We start from the raw sequence: 20,114 nt of genomic DNA, 5'->3' as shown, positions 1-20,114 counted from the left end.
AGCAAGTTCAGGTCAACGGTCTGCAGGAAGCCAGGAGCCATCCAGAAAACGGGATTCACGCGGCAGGACTCGGGTTCAACCTCTCAGCCAGGCTTCACGAGGCAGCGCCGAAGGAAGGCCAAGCAGATGCAGAGAGGCAGACAGCGAGGCCAGAAGACAAAGGCAGCAAGACGGCAGAATTTGCTTTAAAAAGTTCTCGACTGGATTCGTTCAAAGGGCTCGAGGAAAAGCACTATTCCTCCTCCGCACGCGGGGACGCCTCTGTCAGACATTTCACGTTGTTTCGCAGCAACACGTGATGGGTCAAGTGATGCCACCCTCGGCACCGGCAGGAGCCGACTTCTCCATCAGCCGGGATGCGCGAGGGAGCAAGGCTGCCTTCTCCCTCCTCCAGCTGGCCGGAGGAAGACTCGAGTCCATTCACTGCAACAAAAGGAGACTGCTGAGGCTGCTCAGAGGCAGCAGTGTTAGCGAGAGGTTTCAGGTGTGGTTCGTCAGATGCTCACCGAGCTATAAATAGAGGAGCTGTGGCCAGCAGGCCAGCGTGCGCACAGGGCGGTTTCCTCTGCTCTGCAGCAGGCTGGACCTACTCGAGCACGGCCTCAGAGCACGCTTTCAGACTTGATTCTTTTATCACCACCTCGAGAAAACAACTATTCGTATAACATTTCTCTAAAAGCAGGCAGGAGGGGGAAACAAACCGAGGGTGCTGGCGCTTCTCCTGCTTTCCCTACGACACGCGCTTGCAGCGGGAAGGCTGGCAGCTCTCACACGCGTTCAACTTTAATAAAATTACAGCTCCTGCTCCCCACAGGCGGCTTCGTGAGGCACTAAGGGAGGCTCCCCCCTGCTTCTACCCCACAGTTTGGGCACCACAGAAGCTCCGGGTCGGGGTGAGGTGAGGGGCTCCTGGGGCTGCTCCTGTCACGCTGACAGCCTGAGGGGCTCAGGCAGGGGCCGGTGCTGGTCCTGAGGGGACACCGGGCCCGGCGGGTGCCCACAAACCCAGGGAGGTGCCCCAAACCCCGGGGCCGGCTGCTCTGAAGGGGACCCGGCCTCCAGCCGCCGCTCCGGGCCCGGCCAGGGCCCGACCCCCCCGGTCGGCGGCCCCTGAGGGACTGCGGGCAGGGACCGAGCCCCCCGAGCCCGGTTCCCCGGCAGGTGGCGGGGCCGGGGGGGGGGGGGGGGGGGGGGGGTTCGGGGGGTGGGGTGCTACAGCCGCGGGGGTGCCCGGTGCCGGCGCCTACCTGAAGTAGTAGACATCGCTCTTGCCGGCGCTGAGGCCCGACTTGCGGATCACCTCCTCCTTCTTCCAGCCGGGGGGCAGCGCGGGGCAGTCCATCCTGCCCTGCCGCTCCATGCACCGCGCCGCGGCCCCGGCCGGGGGGACGGGGCTCGCCCGGAGCCCAGCGGCTGGAGCCGGGAGCGGGACCGGGACCGGGAGCGGGGCCGGTGCCGGGAGCGGGGCCGGGACCCCCTGGCGATGGCGGCGGCGGCTGCTGGGCGCCAGGAGCGCGGGCTGCGCGCGCAGCCGGCGGGGCGCTCGCCCGGCGCCCGCTTCCGCGGCCGGGCCCCGCGGGCGGTGGGAGCGGCCCCGCGGGCGGGGCGCGGCCTCGGAGCCCGGCCCGGGGTGAGGGGGGGCTGGGGGGGGGCCGGACAGCGCCGCCCTCACGCGGGCAGCGCCGGGAGCGGGCCGGGAGCCGAGCCCAGGCAGCCGCCGCCGCCGCCGCCGCCCTCCCTGCCCCCGCGCGGGCACCGCCGCCTGCTCCGGCTCCGCGGGACGGGGCCGCCGCCGCTGAGCGCCGCCCGGCCGCTTCTAGGGCCTGCGCGGAGCCGCCGGGCCATGGCGCAGCCCCGGGGCGGCGGCGGGGCCGGGCAGGGCGAGGAGGAGGAGGAGGAGGAGGAAGAGTGGCGGTGCCCGCAGCCGGGCCGCGAGGCCGCTCCGCCCGCCCCGAGTGAGAGGGGGCCCGGGGCGGGGGCTGAGGGGGGACGGTGTGAGGTGGCGTGAGGGGCTGGCGTGGTCTGATTGACTAATTGCTTGACTGATTGACTGATGGATTGATTAATTGACTGGTCGGTTGGCTCCTTGACTGTTCGATTGATTAATTGGCTGATTGGTTGACTAATTGACTGATCGATTGATTAGTTGGCTGATCGATTGATTAATTGGCTGATGGACCGACTGAGGGACTGATTAACCCGGCAGCTTTGGGCTTGCTGCCTGTCAGGTGGAGATTTGCCACTCTCATTGCCTTCCCCTGGAAAGGCTTCAACGTCCGAGTCCCCCAGGCTTCTCAGGAACAGCTAGGTTAGCCTTATCCTTAACCCGAAATTTTGTGGAACTGACAAGGGGTACTCTCCACAAGAGGTTGAGTCATTGCTACTGTGCTTAGAACTGAGCTAAGGGCAGATGACTTGACAGAAATATACCAAAATAACTTCAATATTCCACTGGGAACAGCTACTGCATCACTTAAACTATGTACTAATGTAGTCCAGTGAAAAAGAAATCCAAATGGCCACCTGAAAACGGGAAGACGCCCAGCAGTAAGCTGAGCTGCTGTGGATGACTTACCCTCCTAACTGACCCTAGAATTAACACGGTGCTAGAATTAATATAAATCTCATCGATTTTATATTCTTGTAATATGTTTAGTAGCATAAACTGATCTAAAACCTTTCATCGCGTTGAAGGCGGCTAGTAATATTTAATCTGTTTGTTTACTCTCCTTGCAGCAGGCCACAGCAAGTCGGTATCAGCAAGAAACGCGGCGTGCAGAGTAATTGTGCACGTGGACTTGGACTGCTTCTATGCCCAAGTAGAAATGGTCCGTAATCCCGAGCTAAGAGACAAGCCTCTAGGTAGGAGTTACTTTGCTGCTGATTAATCTGGGGAATGTCTGTGTTCAGGCAGGAGAAACCGAGGAGGTAGGGCTGCATGGTGACACGCAGGCAGTCACCCGGCAGCTGTAACCACATCCGCAGTGAGCAAGGTGCAGGCTCGGCTCCATGCAGCCCGGTGACTACGAGATTAATAAATCCTCGGGAGCACAAGCATGGGCACTCGCCAACACGTCTGAACAGTTCTGGGGATTGAGGCTGGTTCATAACGCATGTGGGCACGGAGAGGGCTGAGCTCCACGGGTGAGCCGTTTGACACAGTCATGCTCAAAGCACGCTTTATTCTATCCAGAAGCTGAGCTTGAATGCAAGGCAGTCAGTAATGGCTACGATCGGTGGAGGATGTACATCTTAAATTAACTAATACATAAAGGTCACTTTCATGGGTAAAATTGCCTGAAAAGGGCCAAGGGTAAGAGGAAAACGTGAGATTTTAAAATGTTCTTACCAGCTGCTAATCTAAATCAACAGATCTGTCCTTGCAGTCTTGTGAAGTAAGACTTTTGGGATTGTTTGCTTATTCTATAATGTTGTGTTCTGATCAAAATCTATGCTTTGTAGTCTTCGCAGTGGCATGAAAGTACTCCGGCCTTCTGTGAAGTATCAAGAAACCGAGACTTTTAAAAACATTTAACCCTTATTTTTAGGTGTGCAGCAGAAATCCATAGTAGTAACCTCTAACTATGAAGCCAGAAAACTTGGAGTTAAGAAACTGATGTCTGTGAAAGATGCTAAAGAAAAGTGTCCTCAGCTGATACTGGTTAACGGAGAAGATCTAACTCCATACAGGGAAATGTCATACAAGGTTACAGGTACAAAATTAACAATTTTTCAGTACAGGACAAACACATCCGGTTAAATTCTGTGTGCACATGCGTATGCATGCAATATTACTGCTATATGCTGCGCTAAAGGTTATTAGAATGAGTCTCCTACTATGGTGATAATTATGGTCATCAATGTCAATATTTCATAAAATAAGATACTAAACTTGGTTGCAGTCTGGGTCAGGTATTATATCATACTGATGTTTTATGGGATCTGTATGCTGTATTAGGTTTATAGCCGTGTAGTTCTTGAGGAACATTTTTTCTTACTTAAATACTGATTTCATTAACATATTTCCAAATGTAAAATGATGGAGAACGGAATCCTGAAACCTTCAAGTTGGTAAACTTCTTCAGAATCTCTTAATTATATGGTATGTCTGCATTGTCACTTATTACTGCTTTTTATTACTAGCAGCTTTAACAGGTGAAATAGTGATAAATGTGAAAGCCAGTCTGAATGAGAAGCAGATTTTCTTTGAAGAAGGTACTGCAGAGGTTAAGAGCTATCATTTTGTAAAGAAATGAGGAAAGAAATTTGAGGAGAAGAAAAGCAGCTGACAGAGACAATTGTGGGATGGAGAAATATTTTTCTTCTTCACCTGCTCTTCATTTATTCAGTAAATACATAGATAAATAAAATAAATGTATATTCAGTGCCTTTTCGTCCAGAAGAGAATGGGGTCTCTCTTCTTGCGAGCATTCTGTATGTTAAATTTGGGTATCTCTTCCTCCTAGGATTGCTGGAAGAATTTTGTCCTCTAGTGGAAAGGCTCGGGTTTGACGAAAATTTTGTAGATATCACAGAGATTGTCGAGAAAAGACTGAACCAGCTACAAAAAAGTGGATGTTCCAGAGTGTGTGTGTCTGGCCACGTGTACAACAACCAAGGTGAGTATAACGTTCTTCATGCTGAAAAATACAACGTTTGTGACATTCAGGAAAAGTATCTTTCTGCCTCTAAGTATTGTCCAAAGCTGAGAAGCTGGAAAATTGTCTTGCTCTGTGCTTTGTATTTGAGAGTTCACATATCACAAGTGTGAATCGTTGTTCCAATTAGACTGTACATAAAATAAATCTCCGTGGCAGATAAGCACGTACAATCATTATAGAGAACTGATTTTCCTTATATTGTGTTTTTTTCTTGTTCTTGAAGATATTCTTAGCGAAGTCAGGGCAGCCCTCTAAATCAAAGATTCTGAAATCTCTCGTTTTATTACATTGATACAAGAATCTGCAACATTAAATACTTTTGCACCTATTAATATATTGTATTTAATGTTTAAAATGCTCCCGTAACATTCTTTATCCTTGACCGTATGCTCTTGGTTTAGACAGTGGCAGTGTCTTTTACCAGGACTTTGGGGAGGAGTGTGGTTAAACTTGGATGCTGAAATCATAGTGATACCACTTGTACAGCTGTGACAGAATGTAAAAAATGCCCAAATCTTATTAGAGAACCAACTAAGGGACCGCTTAGATACTGAACGCAGCTTGCTTGCCTTTTGCAGCTATCGATTTACGTGATACAACGCACGTAAGACTGGTTATCGGATCTCAGATCGCAGAAGAGTTCAGGGAAGCCATGCGCGCTCGACTCGGCCTCACAGGCTGTGCAGGAGTGGCCTGTAACAAGTTACTGTCTAAGCTGGTATCTGGGACCTTTAAACCAAACCAACAAACAGTTCTGCTGCCTGAAAGCTGTCAAGATCTGATGCGCAACCTTGATCACCTCCAAAAAGTGCCTGGTAAGTGTGGTGCTATAAGCATAGGTGGCGAGCATATTGACAGCACTTAAAATAATACGAAAAAGTACTGCAAAGATGATAAATGGAATAACTTTAAATCTAGTTCCTCTAAGTGGGCAGGGGAATGTAGAGGTGTATGTTTAGGGTGCTTTTTTTTTTTTTTTAATAAGCTGTTTTATTTAGCAGAAGGAACAAAACGACTTTGGTCTTCTTATTTTTTGATTGTGACATGAATGTGTTGCTGCGCTTTACAAGATACCTTCAAAATACTTAAATCCTAGTTTACTGAAGCTTGAACATTGTGACTGACGCTAGGTTTTACATGCAAAAGTTTTTTCGGTTGTGTTTTTTTTGTTTGTTTGCCTTTAATTTTCTGTCTGGGAACCTATTGAGAATTATTTAAACAGTCTCTTGGAGCCTGGTCGAATATTCTGGGGAAGTCCTCTGCCTAATTATTCTACGCTGCCGCTATGTTGTTGGCCAGGAAGCATTGTTGCAGGCTACAGGCACAGCAGGACCTTTGCTGTGTCCCAGTATGGCTTTTCTAATGACAGATTCTAAAACTGGAATGGAAACTCATGGAATCATAGAATGGTTGGGCTTGGAAGGGACCTTAAAGATCCCCCAGTTCCAACCCCCTGCCATGGGCAGGGGCACCTCCCGCTAGACCAGGTTGCTCCAAGCCCCATCCAACCTGGCCTTGAACACTTCCAGGGATGGGCGTCCAGAGCTTCTCACCCAAAATGTTGCTGAGAAGCCTTCATTGCATTAGTGAAGGTAACTGTCAGCACTGATTTCTACGTGGGCGGGCAATATTTTTATTGCGTACATACAAACGTTCACAGAAAAGTGAAAGCGTGTGGACACGTGTATATTTTTTGATTTTCGTTTTTTCTATGTATTTTTAATACACATTTTACTTAGGCATTGGCTACAAAACCGCCAAGCGTCTCGAAACGCTGGGTGTTAGAAGTGTGTGTGATCTCCAAGCGTTTCCATCTGCTGTGTTAGAGAAGGAACTAGGGGCTTCCGTTGCTCAGCGCATCCAAAAACTCAGCTATGGAGAAGATGACTCCCCTGTGACTCCATCAGGCCCTCCTCAGGTACAAGTACTGTTCTGAGATACTTAGTAGAGAGCAAAAAAATTGCTTTGAGTTCTATGCAGCTTAGCTGGACTAGCTAACTGAAATTATTCCAATTATTTTGCTAACTTTATAGAACAATTCCTGCATTTTCGTATGTGTTCCCTAGCATAACTCATAATAAAATATAGTTCTGAAATTCAGTTGAGCTCTGTCACAGTTATCTTGGAGGCAATTCTACAGAATTATGGTGTGGTTTTTTTTTTACCTCTTCAGAATTTTGAAATGAATATAAAATTGAAGGGATTACTGTGTTTTTTCAGTCCTTTAGTGATGAAGATTCCTTTAAAAAATGTTCCTCAGAAGTGGAAGTTAAAGAGAAAATTGAAGAACTGCTTCGTAGCCTCTTAGACAGGTGACTGCCCTCAATAGCTCTTTCTGATGACTGAATTTGTGAGCTGAAGGGACTCGGAGCATATGTTAGGTTTGTCTCATACTTGACATTTCTTCTCCGAGCAAAATGCATTTTAGGAACAGCACCTGCCTTTCCAATTTCTCTCTTTTTTTTCTTAATCCATGAATCGTCTTTCTGTATTTTCCTCTTTCCCCCTGGTCTTTTGGCTCACCCCTACCTCCACCCGAGCTGGCTGCCAGCCCTTCCGTTGCCATCCAGCTTTTCTGACAAAGGTCTCCGCATCGTTCCGCTTGCTGATTGTTCTCTGTTGCTGTGGTCGTGCATTGCAGTTCTTACTGCATCGTCACTAATGTCTCTCATTTCCCGTGAAGATCCCCGGTTTTTCTTTCGTTTTCTGTAGGTGAGTGTCTGTCGCTACTTTCAGACCCTTGGTTATCACTATTTATATTTGTCTCCTACTCCACAACTTACTCTTCTGTCGGACTGAAAGAATAGTTTCACTTCTTCCCCTTCCTTTGCCTCACAAATCCAGGCACTATCCAGACCCAAGATATTTGAAAAGGCAAACAGCATAGCAGGTGAATTCCATTACTCATTTCTTAACTACTATGACTTTCCTATCCTCCCTTTCTATCCTGTGACTGCTTAAAACCAGTTAATTAAATAAAATAGCCTCACAACACTGGATTGTTTCTCTTCTGCTATGCTTCGATTTCTTCTGACTTTTAAAACCCCTTGTGTCCCGCACTTGTTCTTGATATTTTTTCGTGAGAAATATTTTTCCTATTCTCCGCATGCCTCTCTAAGCCTTAAAATAATCTACAAGTCACGAAGGCTTTTTTTCCCCCTACATCTATGCGAGTCTCACAACAGACACAGCAAATTTAGTTACGTTAGCGTTCTGGACAGGGAATCTTTTCTCTGCATCTTAGATGTTTCTCAGAACAGTCTCTGTCTTTAGATTTTTTAATTATGTCCTATCTTGTTATCTTTTTATTTATTTATTTATTTTATTTGTAGGGAAAATACCTCCATGGCTTTTGGAGGGGGAAGAGAAATTAGTACATCATACTTTGTTTCTTCCCTTTCTTCCAAAAGCTAGCTATTTTTTTTTGCCCCTGAATTGGGGAAGTCTTCTTGAAAAGCTAAAAACTAGAAGCTGAGGATTACGTAGTGTGGAACTGCAAAGACTACGCTAAATGTATTTAAATGTATTAACTGCTGAAATGTGGCAGTATTGCAGACTAACCCACTTAATTTTCACATCTTTTTTTTTCCAGTCTTTTTTTAAGACTCGTAGAGACAGTACTCACACGGTTTTGTAATTCTAACTTGTGGGTAATTAAGAGAAGCAGGTAGGACCTAAAGTTCCCCACGTAATCAGCGGAGGAAAATAGGGAGTTGGGAGAGCTTATCACTTTGCACGCGTTCACGTTCCACAGGGTATCCAAAGATGGAAGACAGCCACACACCGTGCGACTGACTATCCGCCACTTCTCTGCGACCGATAGATGGTTTAATCGGGAAAGCCGTCAGTGTGCCATTCCACCTCATCTCGTTCAGAAATTCGGGAAAGGTACGCTTAGAATTTTTGAAAATGGCAACGCTTAGAATTTTTGAAAATGGTAGCAGCACGAAATTGGTCCTTAACTTCTCTGAGCACTGTATGTTGTCAAAAGATATTAAATGTTGGCTGACCGACGCTACAGTCAGAAGATGCGTATTAGAACAAACCCAGGAGTTAAAAAATATTTTGAAAAGAGCTAGTCTGGTGCTTTTTGACTGTCAAAGTGGCTTGTGCTAACTGGATTAAGAAGAAACAACTGAGATACCTGGTCTGTTTTTTCTGCTAAACTCAATTACTTTATTTCATGATGATATTCCCTACGTTTAATACTTAAAAGCTTTTCTATTACTTGTCGCGGATGTATCGTGGTGAGATATGTTAAAGACATGTAGAACTTCACTTTAGGGATAATATCTAGGGTACTGCCAAGTTCTAACCCGGCCTGGCTGTAGTCGTGGCAGTAAATGTCCTGGGCTGGGGGAGGTCTGCTTCCTGGATTAATAATCTGCTTGATTTATGGATTTGAATTGTGCTCTTAGATGAATGGCTTTTTTATTTATTTATTTAATTTTGTAATAAAATGTCTTTTTGCTCTATCTCAGAAAATTAATAACATTCATTCCGACGCTTCATTCCGAATTGGGGAGAGGAAATAAATCTGAATCGCTGCTGTGTTAGCATGCAGAATTGCTATTCCCTGAATTTATTTATTATTTATTTCCCTGAACTTTTTAATTCAGTTCAAGGCATACCTGGCAGGGCAGAACAAACATCTTAATGACTATATTGATGAATAATTTTGGAAGCCTATAGCAGTGTTTAGAGCCTAACACTTCAGGAATTCATCTTTTGAGATGAATAAAGGTTTCCTTAGTGGATTTATGGAGTTATATACTAAGAATAACAGCGTGTATTAAGCTTTTTAGATTGTCAATGATGTCTGTGTTCCTGTACATGCAAAATGTTGGAAGTTCCCAATATAAAGTTGGAAGTGCCTCATACATTGCCTTGTACTTTGCTGTTTAAACCAATCTTCAGTCACCTACTTTTGATTATATACATAGCTTTTTTTTCAATTACTGTTTGTTTGTTTCAGAAAGCAGCAACATTATATCTCCATTGATTGCTATACTAATGAAACTCTTCCGAAAGATGGTAAATGTAGATCTACCGTTTCATCTCACCCTTCTGAGCGTTTGCTTCTCTAATCTCAAAGATGTTCCTAGCAGCAAGAAAGGATCAATAGGTTTTTATCTAAAGCAGATGCCACCAACATCAAGCTCTGGTAAAAGTGTCCAGGTAAGCTGAAAGATGCTGAAAAATTATCTTTGCAGATAAGAAAGTTCTGAGATATTTCAGTCTTTATTATTATAGATTTAAACTTTAACTGCTTGGAAGTTTTTGGATCATAAATTGTATTCATCAAATAAAAACGAAGATTTATTTGGAATCTTCAGAGCAGGTGCTCCTTGTTTGCTTTCTTTCATTAGATAGCATGAAATTTGTTTTAAGCAATCTGTTTTGAGTGGAACAGCCAGGTAGCTTATCAGCCCTCTAGACTTGAAGAGAACAGAATTCTCTAAGGGAGAAATCCAGATGTACATCTTCTGAAAATAATTCCTGATTTTTGCTTTGTTTCAGTAAGATGTGCCGTTATTTAGCACTTGTGAAACAATAAGCCACTTAGGTATCGTTACACCGAAGCATGTTTTCATGTTTTACATCTGAAAACTGTAGAGTTCATACTCCTGTACGACAGATTCTGGTGGAAATAATCTCAGCTTCATTTAAGATAAAGCCAGGGATAGAACTTGTAACTTATCTTAGATTAAAATCTCCTTGAAGTTGCTCATCATTTATCTTGTTGCTTTTATTAAGATACTTTCACAGTGATTATTTAACTTACTATGCATTCTTAAATCTCCCCGTTCAGACTAGAAATTAAACAAAGATGTGGTTCTGTGTTGGCCTCTGGCACTGGCTTCTGCTCTGGTGAGCTTTTAATGTCCACTTGAAATTGAACACATCTAGCCCCCAGTCACACATGCTAGACTGTGCAGACTATGGAAACGCTGCTAAGTAATTCCACAAGATGTTTTCCATACCTAATAGAAACAGTGACTTCAAAATGACATTGTGCACTGAATTTACTGTTTCCGTCCTGACGTAGCAATTTTGCATATTGATACTCGTCTGTTTCTTGACTGCTCAGGAGTAAAGCAATAAAATACAGCTTCAAGGTTGCTCCTTTAAATTAAGAAAAGGATTCCTACCTGAATCTACCTGTTGAGATCTGTGCTTGAAAATAAGATTAGAAAAAAGCATTACTGATCATTATTATTACTGTCTATTAAGGAATAATTTAAAGGAGTTGCTGTTAGTAACATAGCGCTCAGTGATAAGCAGGCTTGTGGTTTTATGTACATCTTATGCCACAGGAGATGGAAGATGGCTCACAAGGTGAAGGAAGTACTTCTTGGAACCAGAACTGGAACAGAACTGGCACTATAAAAACGAAGAGACTTTCAGAGGAAAAGAAAAGCAATACAAAAAAAGCAAGAATTCCTGACTTTCCCTGTCATTTGTCTCCTGGTGGTATTGACCAGGCAGTCTTCAGGGAACTTCCAGAGGATATTAAAAAAGAAATTATGTCTGAAAAAGCAGGAGAAGTGATCTCTGCTGAGAATGTTTTGGGTCAGCCACCCGTATGTTTTGCAGAGGAGGTACAGAGCGCTTCCCCGAATTCTAAGGGGCTGAACAGCGATGAGCACTCTGCAGGGTACAGTGCACACCTCTCATCAGCTCGTGAATCAGAATCAGCTTGGACACACAGCTCCAGCACCAGTTGCTCTGCTGAGTATCCTAGAAGCGTGCTAACAGGCAGCAGTATGGAAGAAAACCCTGCTGACTCTCACAGCTTCAGGGACTTGTCAGTTGTAGAAGCTGGTGCCAGCCAAACTGTTCCGCGCGTCCCTGCCTTGGATAAAGATGAGCAGGCCTTTGACATAACTTCCGAGGGTAAAAACGACAGCAAGAAAGTAGGAATTGTACTTCCTCCTAGTGTTGATCCAAAGACTTTTTATGAACTGCCTACGGATGTGCAAGAAGAACTACTAGCTGAATGGAAGAATCGGGAACCTGTGTCCAAAACTTGTATAGAGAAACCTCCAGAAAGGCCTAAAACAAATAGAGGAAGAAAGAATACAGCGTCAAGTTCCTCACAGTCCAACAGTTTGCTAAGGTATTTTAAGCCACAGTGAAACATTTTTCATAATAGTAACGCTGTAGGATTCAGCACTGGAAGGCACTTTAGTTACTGTGAAGATGTGAATATTAAAAATGTATTTTGACATAAAACCTGCTGCTGACTGCTTAAGTAGTAATTAGTCTTATTTTTCTTCTCTGTTCATTTATATGATGAATCTCAAATTGTCCTAAGATATTATTTTATGCTAACTTATTTTAATATTCACTATCAATACCTTAACACGCTGACCAGAGGGAGAAATTTTGAATTTACTTTTCAGTGATTTATATTACGCACGCTATTAATTTTTTCTAACAACTCAGGAGGAGACCACGCAGTGAAGATGAAAGCTATGTTCACACTCTTCTTTTCATTTGCACCACTGCTTCTGTGATTTGTAAAAGAAATTGCTCTTGTCCTAGCTGCCACCCTTTCCTGCCATTTAAGCTTATGTAGAAGTACTGGAAAATCTACAGGAGTAATGGGAAATGCTACTTCCGCATAAACCAGCTCATTCCTGGACTTCAGGCAGCATATAGAATCTCACGGTGGGTTTTGGAGCTCGGGATTCAGAGGATGACAGACAACTCTGAGTGAGTATAAAGAGCAGCTTTTAATGAGATGCTGTATAATCATATTCATCAGTCTTTCCTTCAAATATTTAATTCCAAAACAGTGATATAGTTGTTAATTACACTTGCGCACTTAATAAACATGTTTAAAGTCTCTAGTACACAAGATCTTCGGTTGTTTCAGTCAGGAGTGCGTAATTGAGGTAAGAATTTATCAAAGTGTTTAAAGCTACAGCAAAATATTTGACTACTGCATTTTAACGTTGCTGTAATTTACATCACCACGTTCTCATGTGACTGCATACAGAAGTGCAAAAATATTACAAGACATCGCCTGATAACAGTGAAAGCTACATCCTGTACTTCGATGGCACTTCAGGGTAGATTTCTTGCACCATTCCCCAAAAGCAGAGAAAACTAGCATTCACTATTTTAACAGAGAAGTTGAGCTTTACACGTTTCCACATAAACCATTAAAATAAACTTCATCTTCCATTTTAAATATGAATCGAAGTAAAAAATGCACATGACTTAAGCACGTATTATTTTCCAGTTACGTTTAATTACGGTCTTTAAAGCTTTTCAGTCCAGCCCTTGTTTCAGTGATTAAGTTTACGAGAGTCGTAGGTAACGCTGACTCCACCACAGAGCAAGGAAGCATTCCTCCTAGTTCTGGCTGAATAAATACAACTAGCTTAGAGTGCTCTGGATTCCTGTGATGAAAGGAGCAAAATCCTTCAGTTAACAGTTGTTACTGCTGCTTTGAAACTTACTGAGCTGTGCAAATGTTTACAAGTTACAGTCAGTCTCTGTTGAAATTACTCCTATAAGAAACGGAGGATATACAAATGGTCCTAGAAGATTAAATTCAGCTACTGAGTCTAACGAGGTTCCCTCAGTTTCAGAAGGTAGCCTGAGTCATGAAACTGATCTGCACAAAGATCTAAAAGTTTGCCCAAAATAAAACTGTCTAAATAATAATAGTAAAAGAAAAAAGAGCAGTTTGGGTTCAGTAGATTTAAGCTTTGTATTTAGAGGACAACTGAGTAACTGAAGATGCCACTTAAATACTTACTCAGGCAAGGGAGAACACACGTACCCACAGGGATTGTTACGGCCTCGGACACAAGAGGGAGTTGGAGGGCAGTTGGAATATTCCACACTGATAGCTACAAGTTGCCACACCAAAAAAAAAAAAAAAAAAAGGCAAATTAACCTATTTTTATACGTGTGAATCATAAGACTCAAAAATAACTTCTGAAAACATCAAACAACTCCAACCGCTATGGGATAGCGCAAGATCTCACAATATGCTCACTGATGTGTTTAATCGTTTTATTCTGTAAGCGAGATACCTAAAGGACATCAAATATTTGTGCAAGTAATTCAATATGCATCGAAATCTCCGTGGATGTTTGGGCAAGCATAACCAGCAGGATTATCCTTGAGACGTGATTACACATACTTAAGTGTCGAATTGTGGTTTAGTTCAGGACAAAGTAGTCAGTTTGTTAGCAGATGTCTCTAATTAGTTAATGCAGTTGCAAAGACGACGAGGAAACTGGCTGCGTACATGTACAGTAGTAGTTGGGAGGGGTTGTTTTGTTTAGTTATATAGTAGTAGTTAGGAGGGGGGGTTGTTTTGTTTAACTCTCCATTAGTTTTGCGTAATAAAGTATTGTGACATGGCTTGAAAAATGGTCGTAGGTCAGTAAAGATCCAAGATGAATAAGGGTGTTTTCTGCCATGTTCTAAGACCCCCACAAAAGGAAAAGCTCAGCACAGAAGTAAGTGAGATAATTTCCTCGTTTATCGTGTAATATCAATCGTTTTACATTTTGTATATGTATACAAAGCTAAACTCAGGATCAACTACAGAACAAATTAGCAAAGTTCAGTCTGAGAATTCCGTATTAGGCAAGTAGTATTTGGTCAGGAAGACCCCCAAGTACAGAAAAGAGTTTATTTAACAAAGACTGAACTTCTATATCAAAATAAATTCTAACTTTCTCGTTACTGCTACTATTTTTTTTTTTAGGGCAGGAGGGCAACAGAGACAGTGAAAGGACTAGAGGGCATGTGAGGAGGAGTTGCGAGGAGCAGCTGAGGCCACCAGGTTTGTTCGTCCTGGAGGAGAGGTGACCTCCTCACCAGCCACAGCTTCCTTGTGAGCGGGGAGCAGAGAGGGCGGTGCTGAGCTCTCTGGTGACCGCAAGAAAACAGCTTAAAGCTGCATCGGGGCAAGTCCAGATTGGACTTCCAGATCAGGAAGCAGTTCCTCACTGAGAGGGCTGTCAAGTACGCAGCACCTTTAGCTATATAATAAATGGTTTAACTCTTAGGTTGCCCTGGGCAGAGTCAGGAGTTGGACTTGATGATCCTCCTGGGTCTATTCCAGCTCAGGAGATTCTGTGAATAGTTTCAGTATTAAGGAAACGCTGTTTTGGAACAAACGAGAGGGAACTGTTACCATCGGTAAGACCATACGCAAGCGGTATGTATACTGTGATTAGACTTAGCAATTCACAGGAGGTTTTCCAAAATGCAGCCAAAATACGTAAACGCGCAGCAGTTCCACGTAACTCACAGTTAGTTGTAAGGATACCACCAGGGTAGGCTTTGACATGCAGCAGGTCAACAAAATCTCTCGATGAAATCAGGCCCATGCCGTAACTGTGCGTTACACTGTGGTATATACCAGTGTCCTAAAAGTAAGTACACGTAATTTGTTGTGTGTGTTAATATGTAAAAAGCGAAGCTTTATTTGATTGACAAGCATTACATGAATAATGAGAGGATGGCAAAAGTGTATTTCTACTTGTTAGTGTAAGCAGGCAGTTCTATCTAGTTAATGGTGAACTAACACCACAGCCACAAAAGGGATCTTCGGTAAGAAGAGGTGGGGATTCGCTACCCGTCCTTGAGGCCTGGATCTGAGCAGGAAAATCGCTGCGTGAAAAACTCAAAACATGCACGTTTAGTATCTGTGGAGCTAGAATACCTATTTGCATTAAAATACACGTGCTAGATGGTACGATACGTTTTAAGGTGTAATTTATTTGATAAAATAAGCCAGTAAGCCAGTTCCAAAGAAAAAAGCAAAGGAGAACGGATGGCTGTATCACTGCATCCCAATCCTGATCAGCTCTGGCAGATCCAGGCAGAGGGAAGTGGGGTTAGATAAAAGCTAAAATGTTTTTGTTCAGCTTAGTGAGTACTTTCATATACTCGAGTCATTCATTCATCGGCTGCGAGACCTCTCTGTGATGCACAGGGCCGTCTCTCGCAAATTGTTACAGAGGTCCCCTAATACAGAACTGAGATTTTTCACAGGAACTTCAAGCTCCTGGTTTCCAGAGTGCTTGGGACAAAGCACAACAACTGGAATTCTGAACAGAGAGTAGTTCACAGCACTAGTACAGCATCACTTACATTCTGCCCTTGACTCGCGTACCCAAATAAGCACAGCACCCAGTCAAATCCGAGAAACGCCTTGTGATAATTTCTATGGTACCGCTAGCATAAATTAAGGATTTGATTTGCAGATTCCCTGGTGTGATTTCATTCATACTTCCTATAGCCGCATGTAAGTAACTGTAACCTACCTTTTAAAACCCCCTACGTTACACCCCTTCCCAAATTTCTGTGTGCTACCTGAGAAGCATACTAGCTTGTACAGTGGCCAGAAGAGGTTTTTGAGTTTTAGTTGCTTTTTTCTTGTTTTGTTTGTTTCTTTTAAATCTGTGTAAACTATGCTTAGAGAGAAGCTTTCCCTAAATTTTGTTACGATTCTGTCTCACCCTGCTCTCGGTGGAGACTTCTGATGTTTTCCATCCGCTTAATTCTTGGCCTCTTACTTCATAATAAATATTTAAATCTTAAGGGGAGTGATGTTCACATCCATTTCACATAAGCAGCAGGTTTAGAAAAAGTTCTGACCAACTCAGAATGAATTTCATATTAAGAGCTTTCTTCGTCCCAACAGAGATCTTTTTAGTCACCACAATTCAGGCAAAAATAGTTAAAATAAAAGCTGTGTATTTTAAACAATTGCATTACCTGGTCAACGCTTTCTAACAGACTGTAAGATTTTAATGCTTTGTCCCATTTGCTTCGATATTCAGGAAGATACATAAAAGGAATAATTTTACTAGGGACTTCCTCAATTATCCCTTCTCCACGGTATCTACATTTCGTAAAACAAACAAAAACAAAACAAAAAAACAGGTTTTTAAATTCGCATTTATTAGAAAAATAGGTTACACGATAATAAACATCTAGAAGGTGGGAACACCAGCCTATAATGAGGGTAAAGACAACAAACGTGATTGCACTTGATGGCTTGATTAAAATGCAAGTAGTAATAAAAATTATTTTGTAGCTGATTTTTGAGACCATCACATTCTTAATATCACACGTCTCAAATGAATCATTTATTGTCAGCTGTTAGATAAGAACACGCTAATTTAAATGTGATTTATCTATTAATTTATATTTTTCTACATAAATACTTTCAAACCGTTTTGATACTGCAAATCTTCTCACTACTTATGAACCCGTACACTGGTGTTTCTCCAGCTTTTGTTCCTAATACTCTGCGAAGTTCAAGGGAAAGTTCAGAGCGGGGAAGAGCGGCCTCTTACAAGGAAATAGGAAACTCCTCTAATGCTGGGAAACGCTCACTAGCACGGGTAATTTCACGCACCTAGTTTCTGGGAAACCGTGAATCACCCTGATAATCACTTACAGACAGCAATCGAACACAAAGGTTAAGGATGCTGCACAAAGACAAACGAGCTCAAAGGATACTGCTCGCAAAGAGTTTAAGAAACGCGGTTATCAGATTTGCAGCCCCTGACAATACAGGACTGGAAGCGAGAAAGAGCAAACGGACATTTCAGCACCACTTACTGCCTTGGTGAAGTGAGTGCGCAGCGTGGGTGTGAGGGACCGCTGCAGAAACTTGCCTCTCCGCTAACTACAACAGGTCTGACGGTGATGGAAAACATTTTAATGTCTACTTAAAAAACAGGGAACGTAAACCACGGCAGGGCCAGTTAAAATCGTATTAATATTTGAGTACACCCTTTATTTCCACAGCTGCTAGGAATTTATGTTTACTGGTATCCTAAGCAACTCTCGCCTGCATCCTGTAATGTCTTCTCTCCTAAGCTCTGTAGTCGTTAATCAAACAACTACAAAGTTTGATTAGGAGACAAAGGAGACAAAACATCACGAGAGACCCCATTCACCCTTGCACAGTCGCCTTAATGCTACCCTGAACTCTGCTGAAAATATTCCACCCATGTGAAAAGCAAGAATCTGCATTTTCGCTACCAGATTCCACGCTGCCTTCTCTTTGCAAGTAAAGCAAACTGTTCCTACTCCTGCCACTTAGAAAAGAAACTGGCATTTGTGATACGTGGTTAATAAATATTGAATGTCAAACTGGAAATGGGAACAGCTATATTTTTGCTTCTAGAAACAGCTGGTATTCCTTCCTAAAAGACATGCCAGGGATCAATACAGCTTGTTAACGTGACAAAGGTATTTACGAAAATAAACGGAAGAGATCCTGGCTCCCTGCCCAAGTGGCAGAAAGCATACCACGATGCTTCTCCTGCCTGCCTACATGCCTGATTGGGACTGCAGGATGCCTTCCTCATCCAAAAGATACAAGTCAGGCGCATCCTTCTGAGTTCCAAGCTACCATATTCTCAGTCCTTCACATCCACCTGCACTGGAATAAGATCTGAAACACAAGAATAATGCCACATCCAAACTATTCAAATTCTTATTAAGATAATAGCACTCTTAACACATTCTAATGTCATATTACTTTCCATTATAATACTATAATGTAATTCTTTTGTAATACCATTAATACAGCATTGCATTCTCTAGTGAATACCTTCTATGCTTCAGAAGGAATTAAAAAACCAAGCACAATTTCTGGATTTAGAATGCCATTAATCAGAAACATCTCATCATACTGAGAACTTAAAATAAAAATAATCAGATGCATATTGTCCCTACTGCTTCTTTGTCTAAACTGGCATTTAATATAATTTAATACCCATTAGGCATTAAAAAAAAAAAAAGCTAAGGACACACCATAAGTGTCCTTTTACTCCCCTTTTGCATGCTTCTCTTCAGTGAGATTTCTTTTCTCCCTGTTTCAATGATCTGTCTCAGCCATCAGTTGAGTCCACAGCCAGCATAAATGAGAAGGACTGCAGAGCTTGGAGAGGGGTAAGGAAGCAGAAAGGATGAATGTAAAAAAGAAAAGTCAACTCCATCAGCGTCAGCAAGTCAGCAAGATCAGGTTACTCCACCTCCCCTAATTCCACCCTCTGGGCCAAATCCAGCTCAACAACAGCACAGAAGTCATAGCTCAAAAGAAGGATGGACAGATGCTGCTGCTGCTTCAGAGACTAAAAGATCCTCTTCTTCCCAGTACAGCAAATTCCTTTTCAAGTGCCAGAAAGAAAAAGGCACAGGTAAAGTAGCGTGAGAGCTTTAGTGTGTTTACACGTGTATTGGTGATTTCACAAGTGTGAAGATGTGAAAAGGGAACTCCTGCTGATAGGTATAATGGCATGAACAGGATATTCCACCAGGAACAGCTTCCAGCTTCAGGCTAAAAGGTAGTAATAGGTATCTACTTATTCTATATTAATAACTGCTATAGAATATTTAATTTCCATAGCACATTTAAAATTGTTTGGGAAATACATCTCTTCTATTCCAGCACTACTGCTGACTCAGGGCAACTATAGTGCAAAATCTCTACAGTTAACAAGACTAAACACATCCCTGAGGGACAGAACACGATCAGTTTTTCCATTTAGATCTTGGGTGTCACTGTTTAGATCTGGGCGTCACTGTTCGAGACAGATGTTGGCGTTCGTTACAACGACAAACAAAATGCAAATACTTACATATTTCCCGCATACTCTTTTGAAGGCTTTGAAGAAACTGTAACATTTTTCTCAAATGAGAAAAAGAAAATAAAAAGTTAGTAGACTACCTTTCATCAGTTGCTAGTTTTTAAAGCAAAACAAGTTTTAAGCACTTTCTGCAACAAAATGTATTTAAGAAGGATAACTTCATAACAGTATTAACTAGCATTCACTTACCGAAACTTTTATCACCCTCCATCCTGAAGAATCCTGGCTGTACGATAAGATTTTTTCTGAAATTTCATCCGTGATTTTCTTGTAGTCCATTTATCTGCAAAAACGTAAAAGCAACTTGTTGGCATGCAATAAAAGCATTCCCTGAAGGGCAGTAAGGGCTCGCTTCTCTATTCTTTCCGGAGGCTTTAATAAACCTTGAGCGTTCCTATCAGATGAACTTCTTGGCCATCGTATTCCAATTCAGAAACAAAGCCAGTCATTTATTAAAACGACGTTATACAACCGTTTCCCAGCCCGGACTCCTGATGACCGGGGCTTGGGGTGGGACTTTCGCATCAATTCCAGCGCCCAGCCCGCACCTCACTGCCACCAAACCCGTTGTCACTACAGGTCGGGTGTCCCCCTCCTCACGGAGCTCACCACACGGGGATCCGGAGCCGCCAGGACGCCTCACAGCCCGCTCCGCCTCGCCTCCTTCCCTCGCCTCCTTCCCTCCTCACACCCGTCGCCCCCGGGCTCTCCTCACGCCGCACCTCACGGCCGCGCCTGGCCCCGCCCCGGGGCATGCCGGGAGCTGTAGTCCCAGCCCGCCCCGCCCCGCCGCCCCGCCACCCGC

At 43.4% G+C, this 20,114-nt stretch overlaps 3 protein-coding genes across 12 annotated transcripts in view; 1 reads left to right on the top strand and 2 right to left on the bottom strand.

Annotated features, from left to right (window-relative positions):
* Positions 1-1,522, bottom strand: part of MBD2 (methyl-CpG binding domain protein 2) — a 32,838-nt gene extending 31,316 nt beyond the window's left edge. Inside the window, exon 1 of the mRNA XM_040539856.1 lies at positions 1,248-1,522. Within this exon, the coding sequence (XP_040395790.1) occupies positions 1,248-1,360 (113 nt within the window). The 5' untranslated portion in view covers positions 1,361-1,522. The remainder of the gene's footprint in view (positions 1-1,247) is intronic.
* POLI (DNA polymerase iota) lies at positions 469-18,155 on the top strand. 6 transcript variants are annotated; one of them, XR_005815020.1, is made up of 12 exons: positions 469-484; positions 2,737-2,862; positions 3,549-3,713; positions 4,467-4,619; positions 5,240-5,476; positions 6,401-6,579; positions 6,882-6,973; positions 8,416-8,549; positions 9,637-9,839; positions 10,979-11,781; positions 12,210-12,380; positions 16,938-18,155. XR_005815020.1 is itself a non-coding variant. In XM_040539847.1 (11 exons), the coding sequence occupies exons 1-11, from the start codon at positions 1,844-1,846 to the stop codon at positions 12,241-12,243; spliced, it is 2,238 nt and encodes a 745-aa protein (XP_040395781.1). In that variant the 5' UTR covers positions 1,826-1,843; the 3' UTR covers positions 12,244-12,518. The 6 variants fall into 6 exon arrangements, 2 of the variants coding, with proteins under 2 accessions (XP_040395782.1, XP_040395781.1); XR_005815019.1 differs by lacking the exon at positions 469-484 and adding an exon at positions 1,806-1,955 and having other exon boundaries at positions 2,740-2,862; positions 16,938-18,154; XR_005815017.1 differs by lacking the exon at positions 469-484 and adding an exon at positions 1,826-1,955.
* STARD6 (StAR related lipid transfer domain containing 6) lies at positions 12,385-20,060 on the bottom strand. Of its 5 annotated transcripts, none has more exons than XM_040539859.1 (7): positions 20,032-20,060; positions 19,499-19,592; positions 19,301-19,350; positions 16,419-16,545; positions 14,947-15,064; positions 13,435-13,528; positions 12,385-13,072 (listed from the first exon to the last, which is right to left on the bottom strand). In XM_040539859.1, the coding sequence occupies exons 2-7, from the start codon at positions 19,586-19,588 to the stop codon at positions 12,919-12,921; spliced, it is 633 nt and encodes a 210-aa protein (XP_040395793.1). In that variant the 5' UTR covers positions 19,589-19,592; positions 20,032-20,060; the 3' UTR covers positions 12,385-12,918. The 5 variants fall into 5 exon arrangements, with proteins under 5 accessions (XP_040395793.1, XP_040395792.1, XP_040395791.1 ...); XM_040539858.1 differs by having other exon boundaries at positions 19,919-20,044; XM_040539857.1 differs by lacking the exon at positions 20,032-20,060 and adding an exon at positions 19,858-20,009.
* Between the last annotated feature and the right edge of the window lie 54 nt (positions 20,061-20,114).

The sequence above is a fragment of the Cygnus olor genome, chromosome Z (assembly GCF_009769625.2).
Source record: "Cygnus olor isolate bCygOlo1 chromosome Z, bCygOlo1.pri.v2, whole genome shotgun sequence".
Classification (NCBI taxonomy): Eukaryota; Metazoa; Chordata; class Aves; order Anseriformes; family Anatidae; genus Cygnus; species Cygnus olor.
Note: the sequence above shows the minus strand (reverse complement) of the source record. Positions and strands in the feature narration are given on the sequence as shown.

Bases quoted from the DNA above. Each gene is read 5' to 3' on its own strand.
- POLI (XM_040539847.1), top strand. From the start codon at position 1,844: ATGGCGCAGCCCCGGGGCGGCGGCGGGGCCGGGCAGGGCGAGGAGGAG. The intron at 6,580-6,881 runs GTACAAGTACTG...GTGTTTTTTCAG, and splicing joins CTCCATCAGGCCCTCCTCAG to TCCTTTAGTGATGAAGATTC. The intron at 11,782-12,209 runs GTATTTTAAGCC...CTCTTGTCCTAG, and splicing joins CAGTCCAACAGTTTGCTAAG to CTGCCACCCTTTCCTGCCAT.
- STARD6 (XM_040539859.1), bottom strand. From the start codon at position 19,588: ATGGACTACAAGAAAATCACGGATGAAATTTCAGAAAAAATCTTATCG. The intron at 16,546-19,300 runs GTAAGTATTTGC...TACGAAATGTAG, and splicing joins AAAGAGTATGCGGGAAATAT to ATACCGTGGAGAAGGGATAA. The intron at 13,073-13,434 runs GTAAGTATTTAA...CTTTCATCACAG, and splicing joins GTGTGTTCTCCCTTGCCTGA to GAATCCAGAGCACTCTAAGC.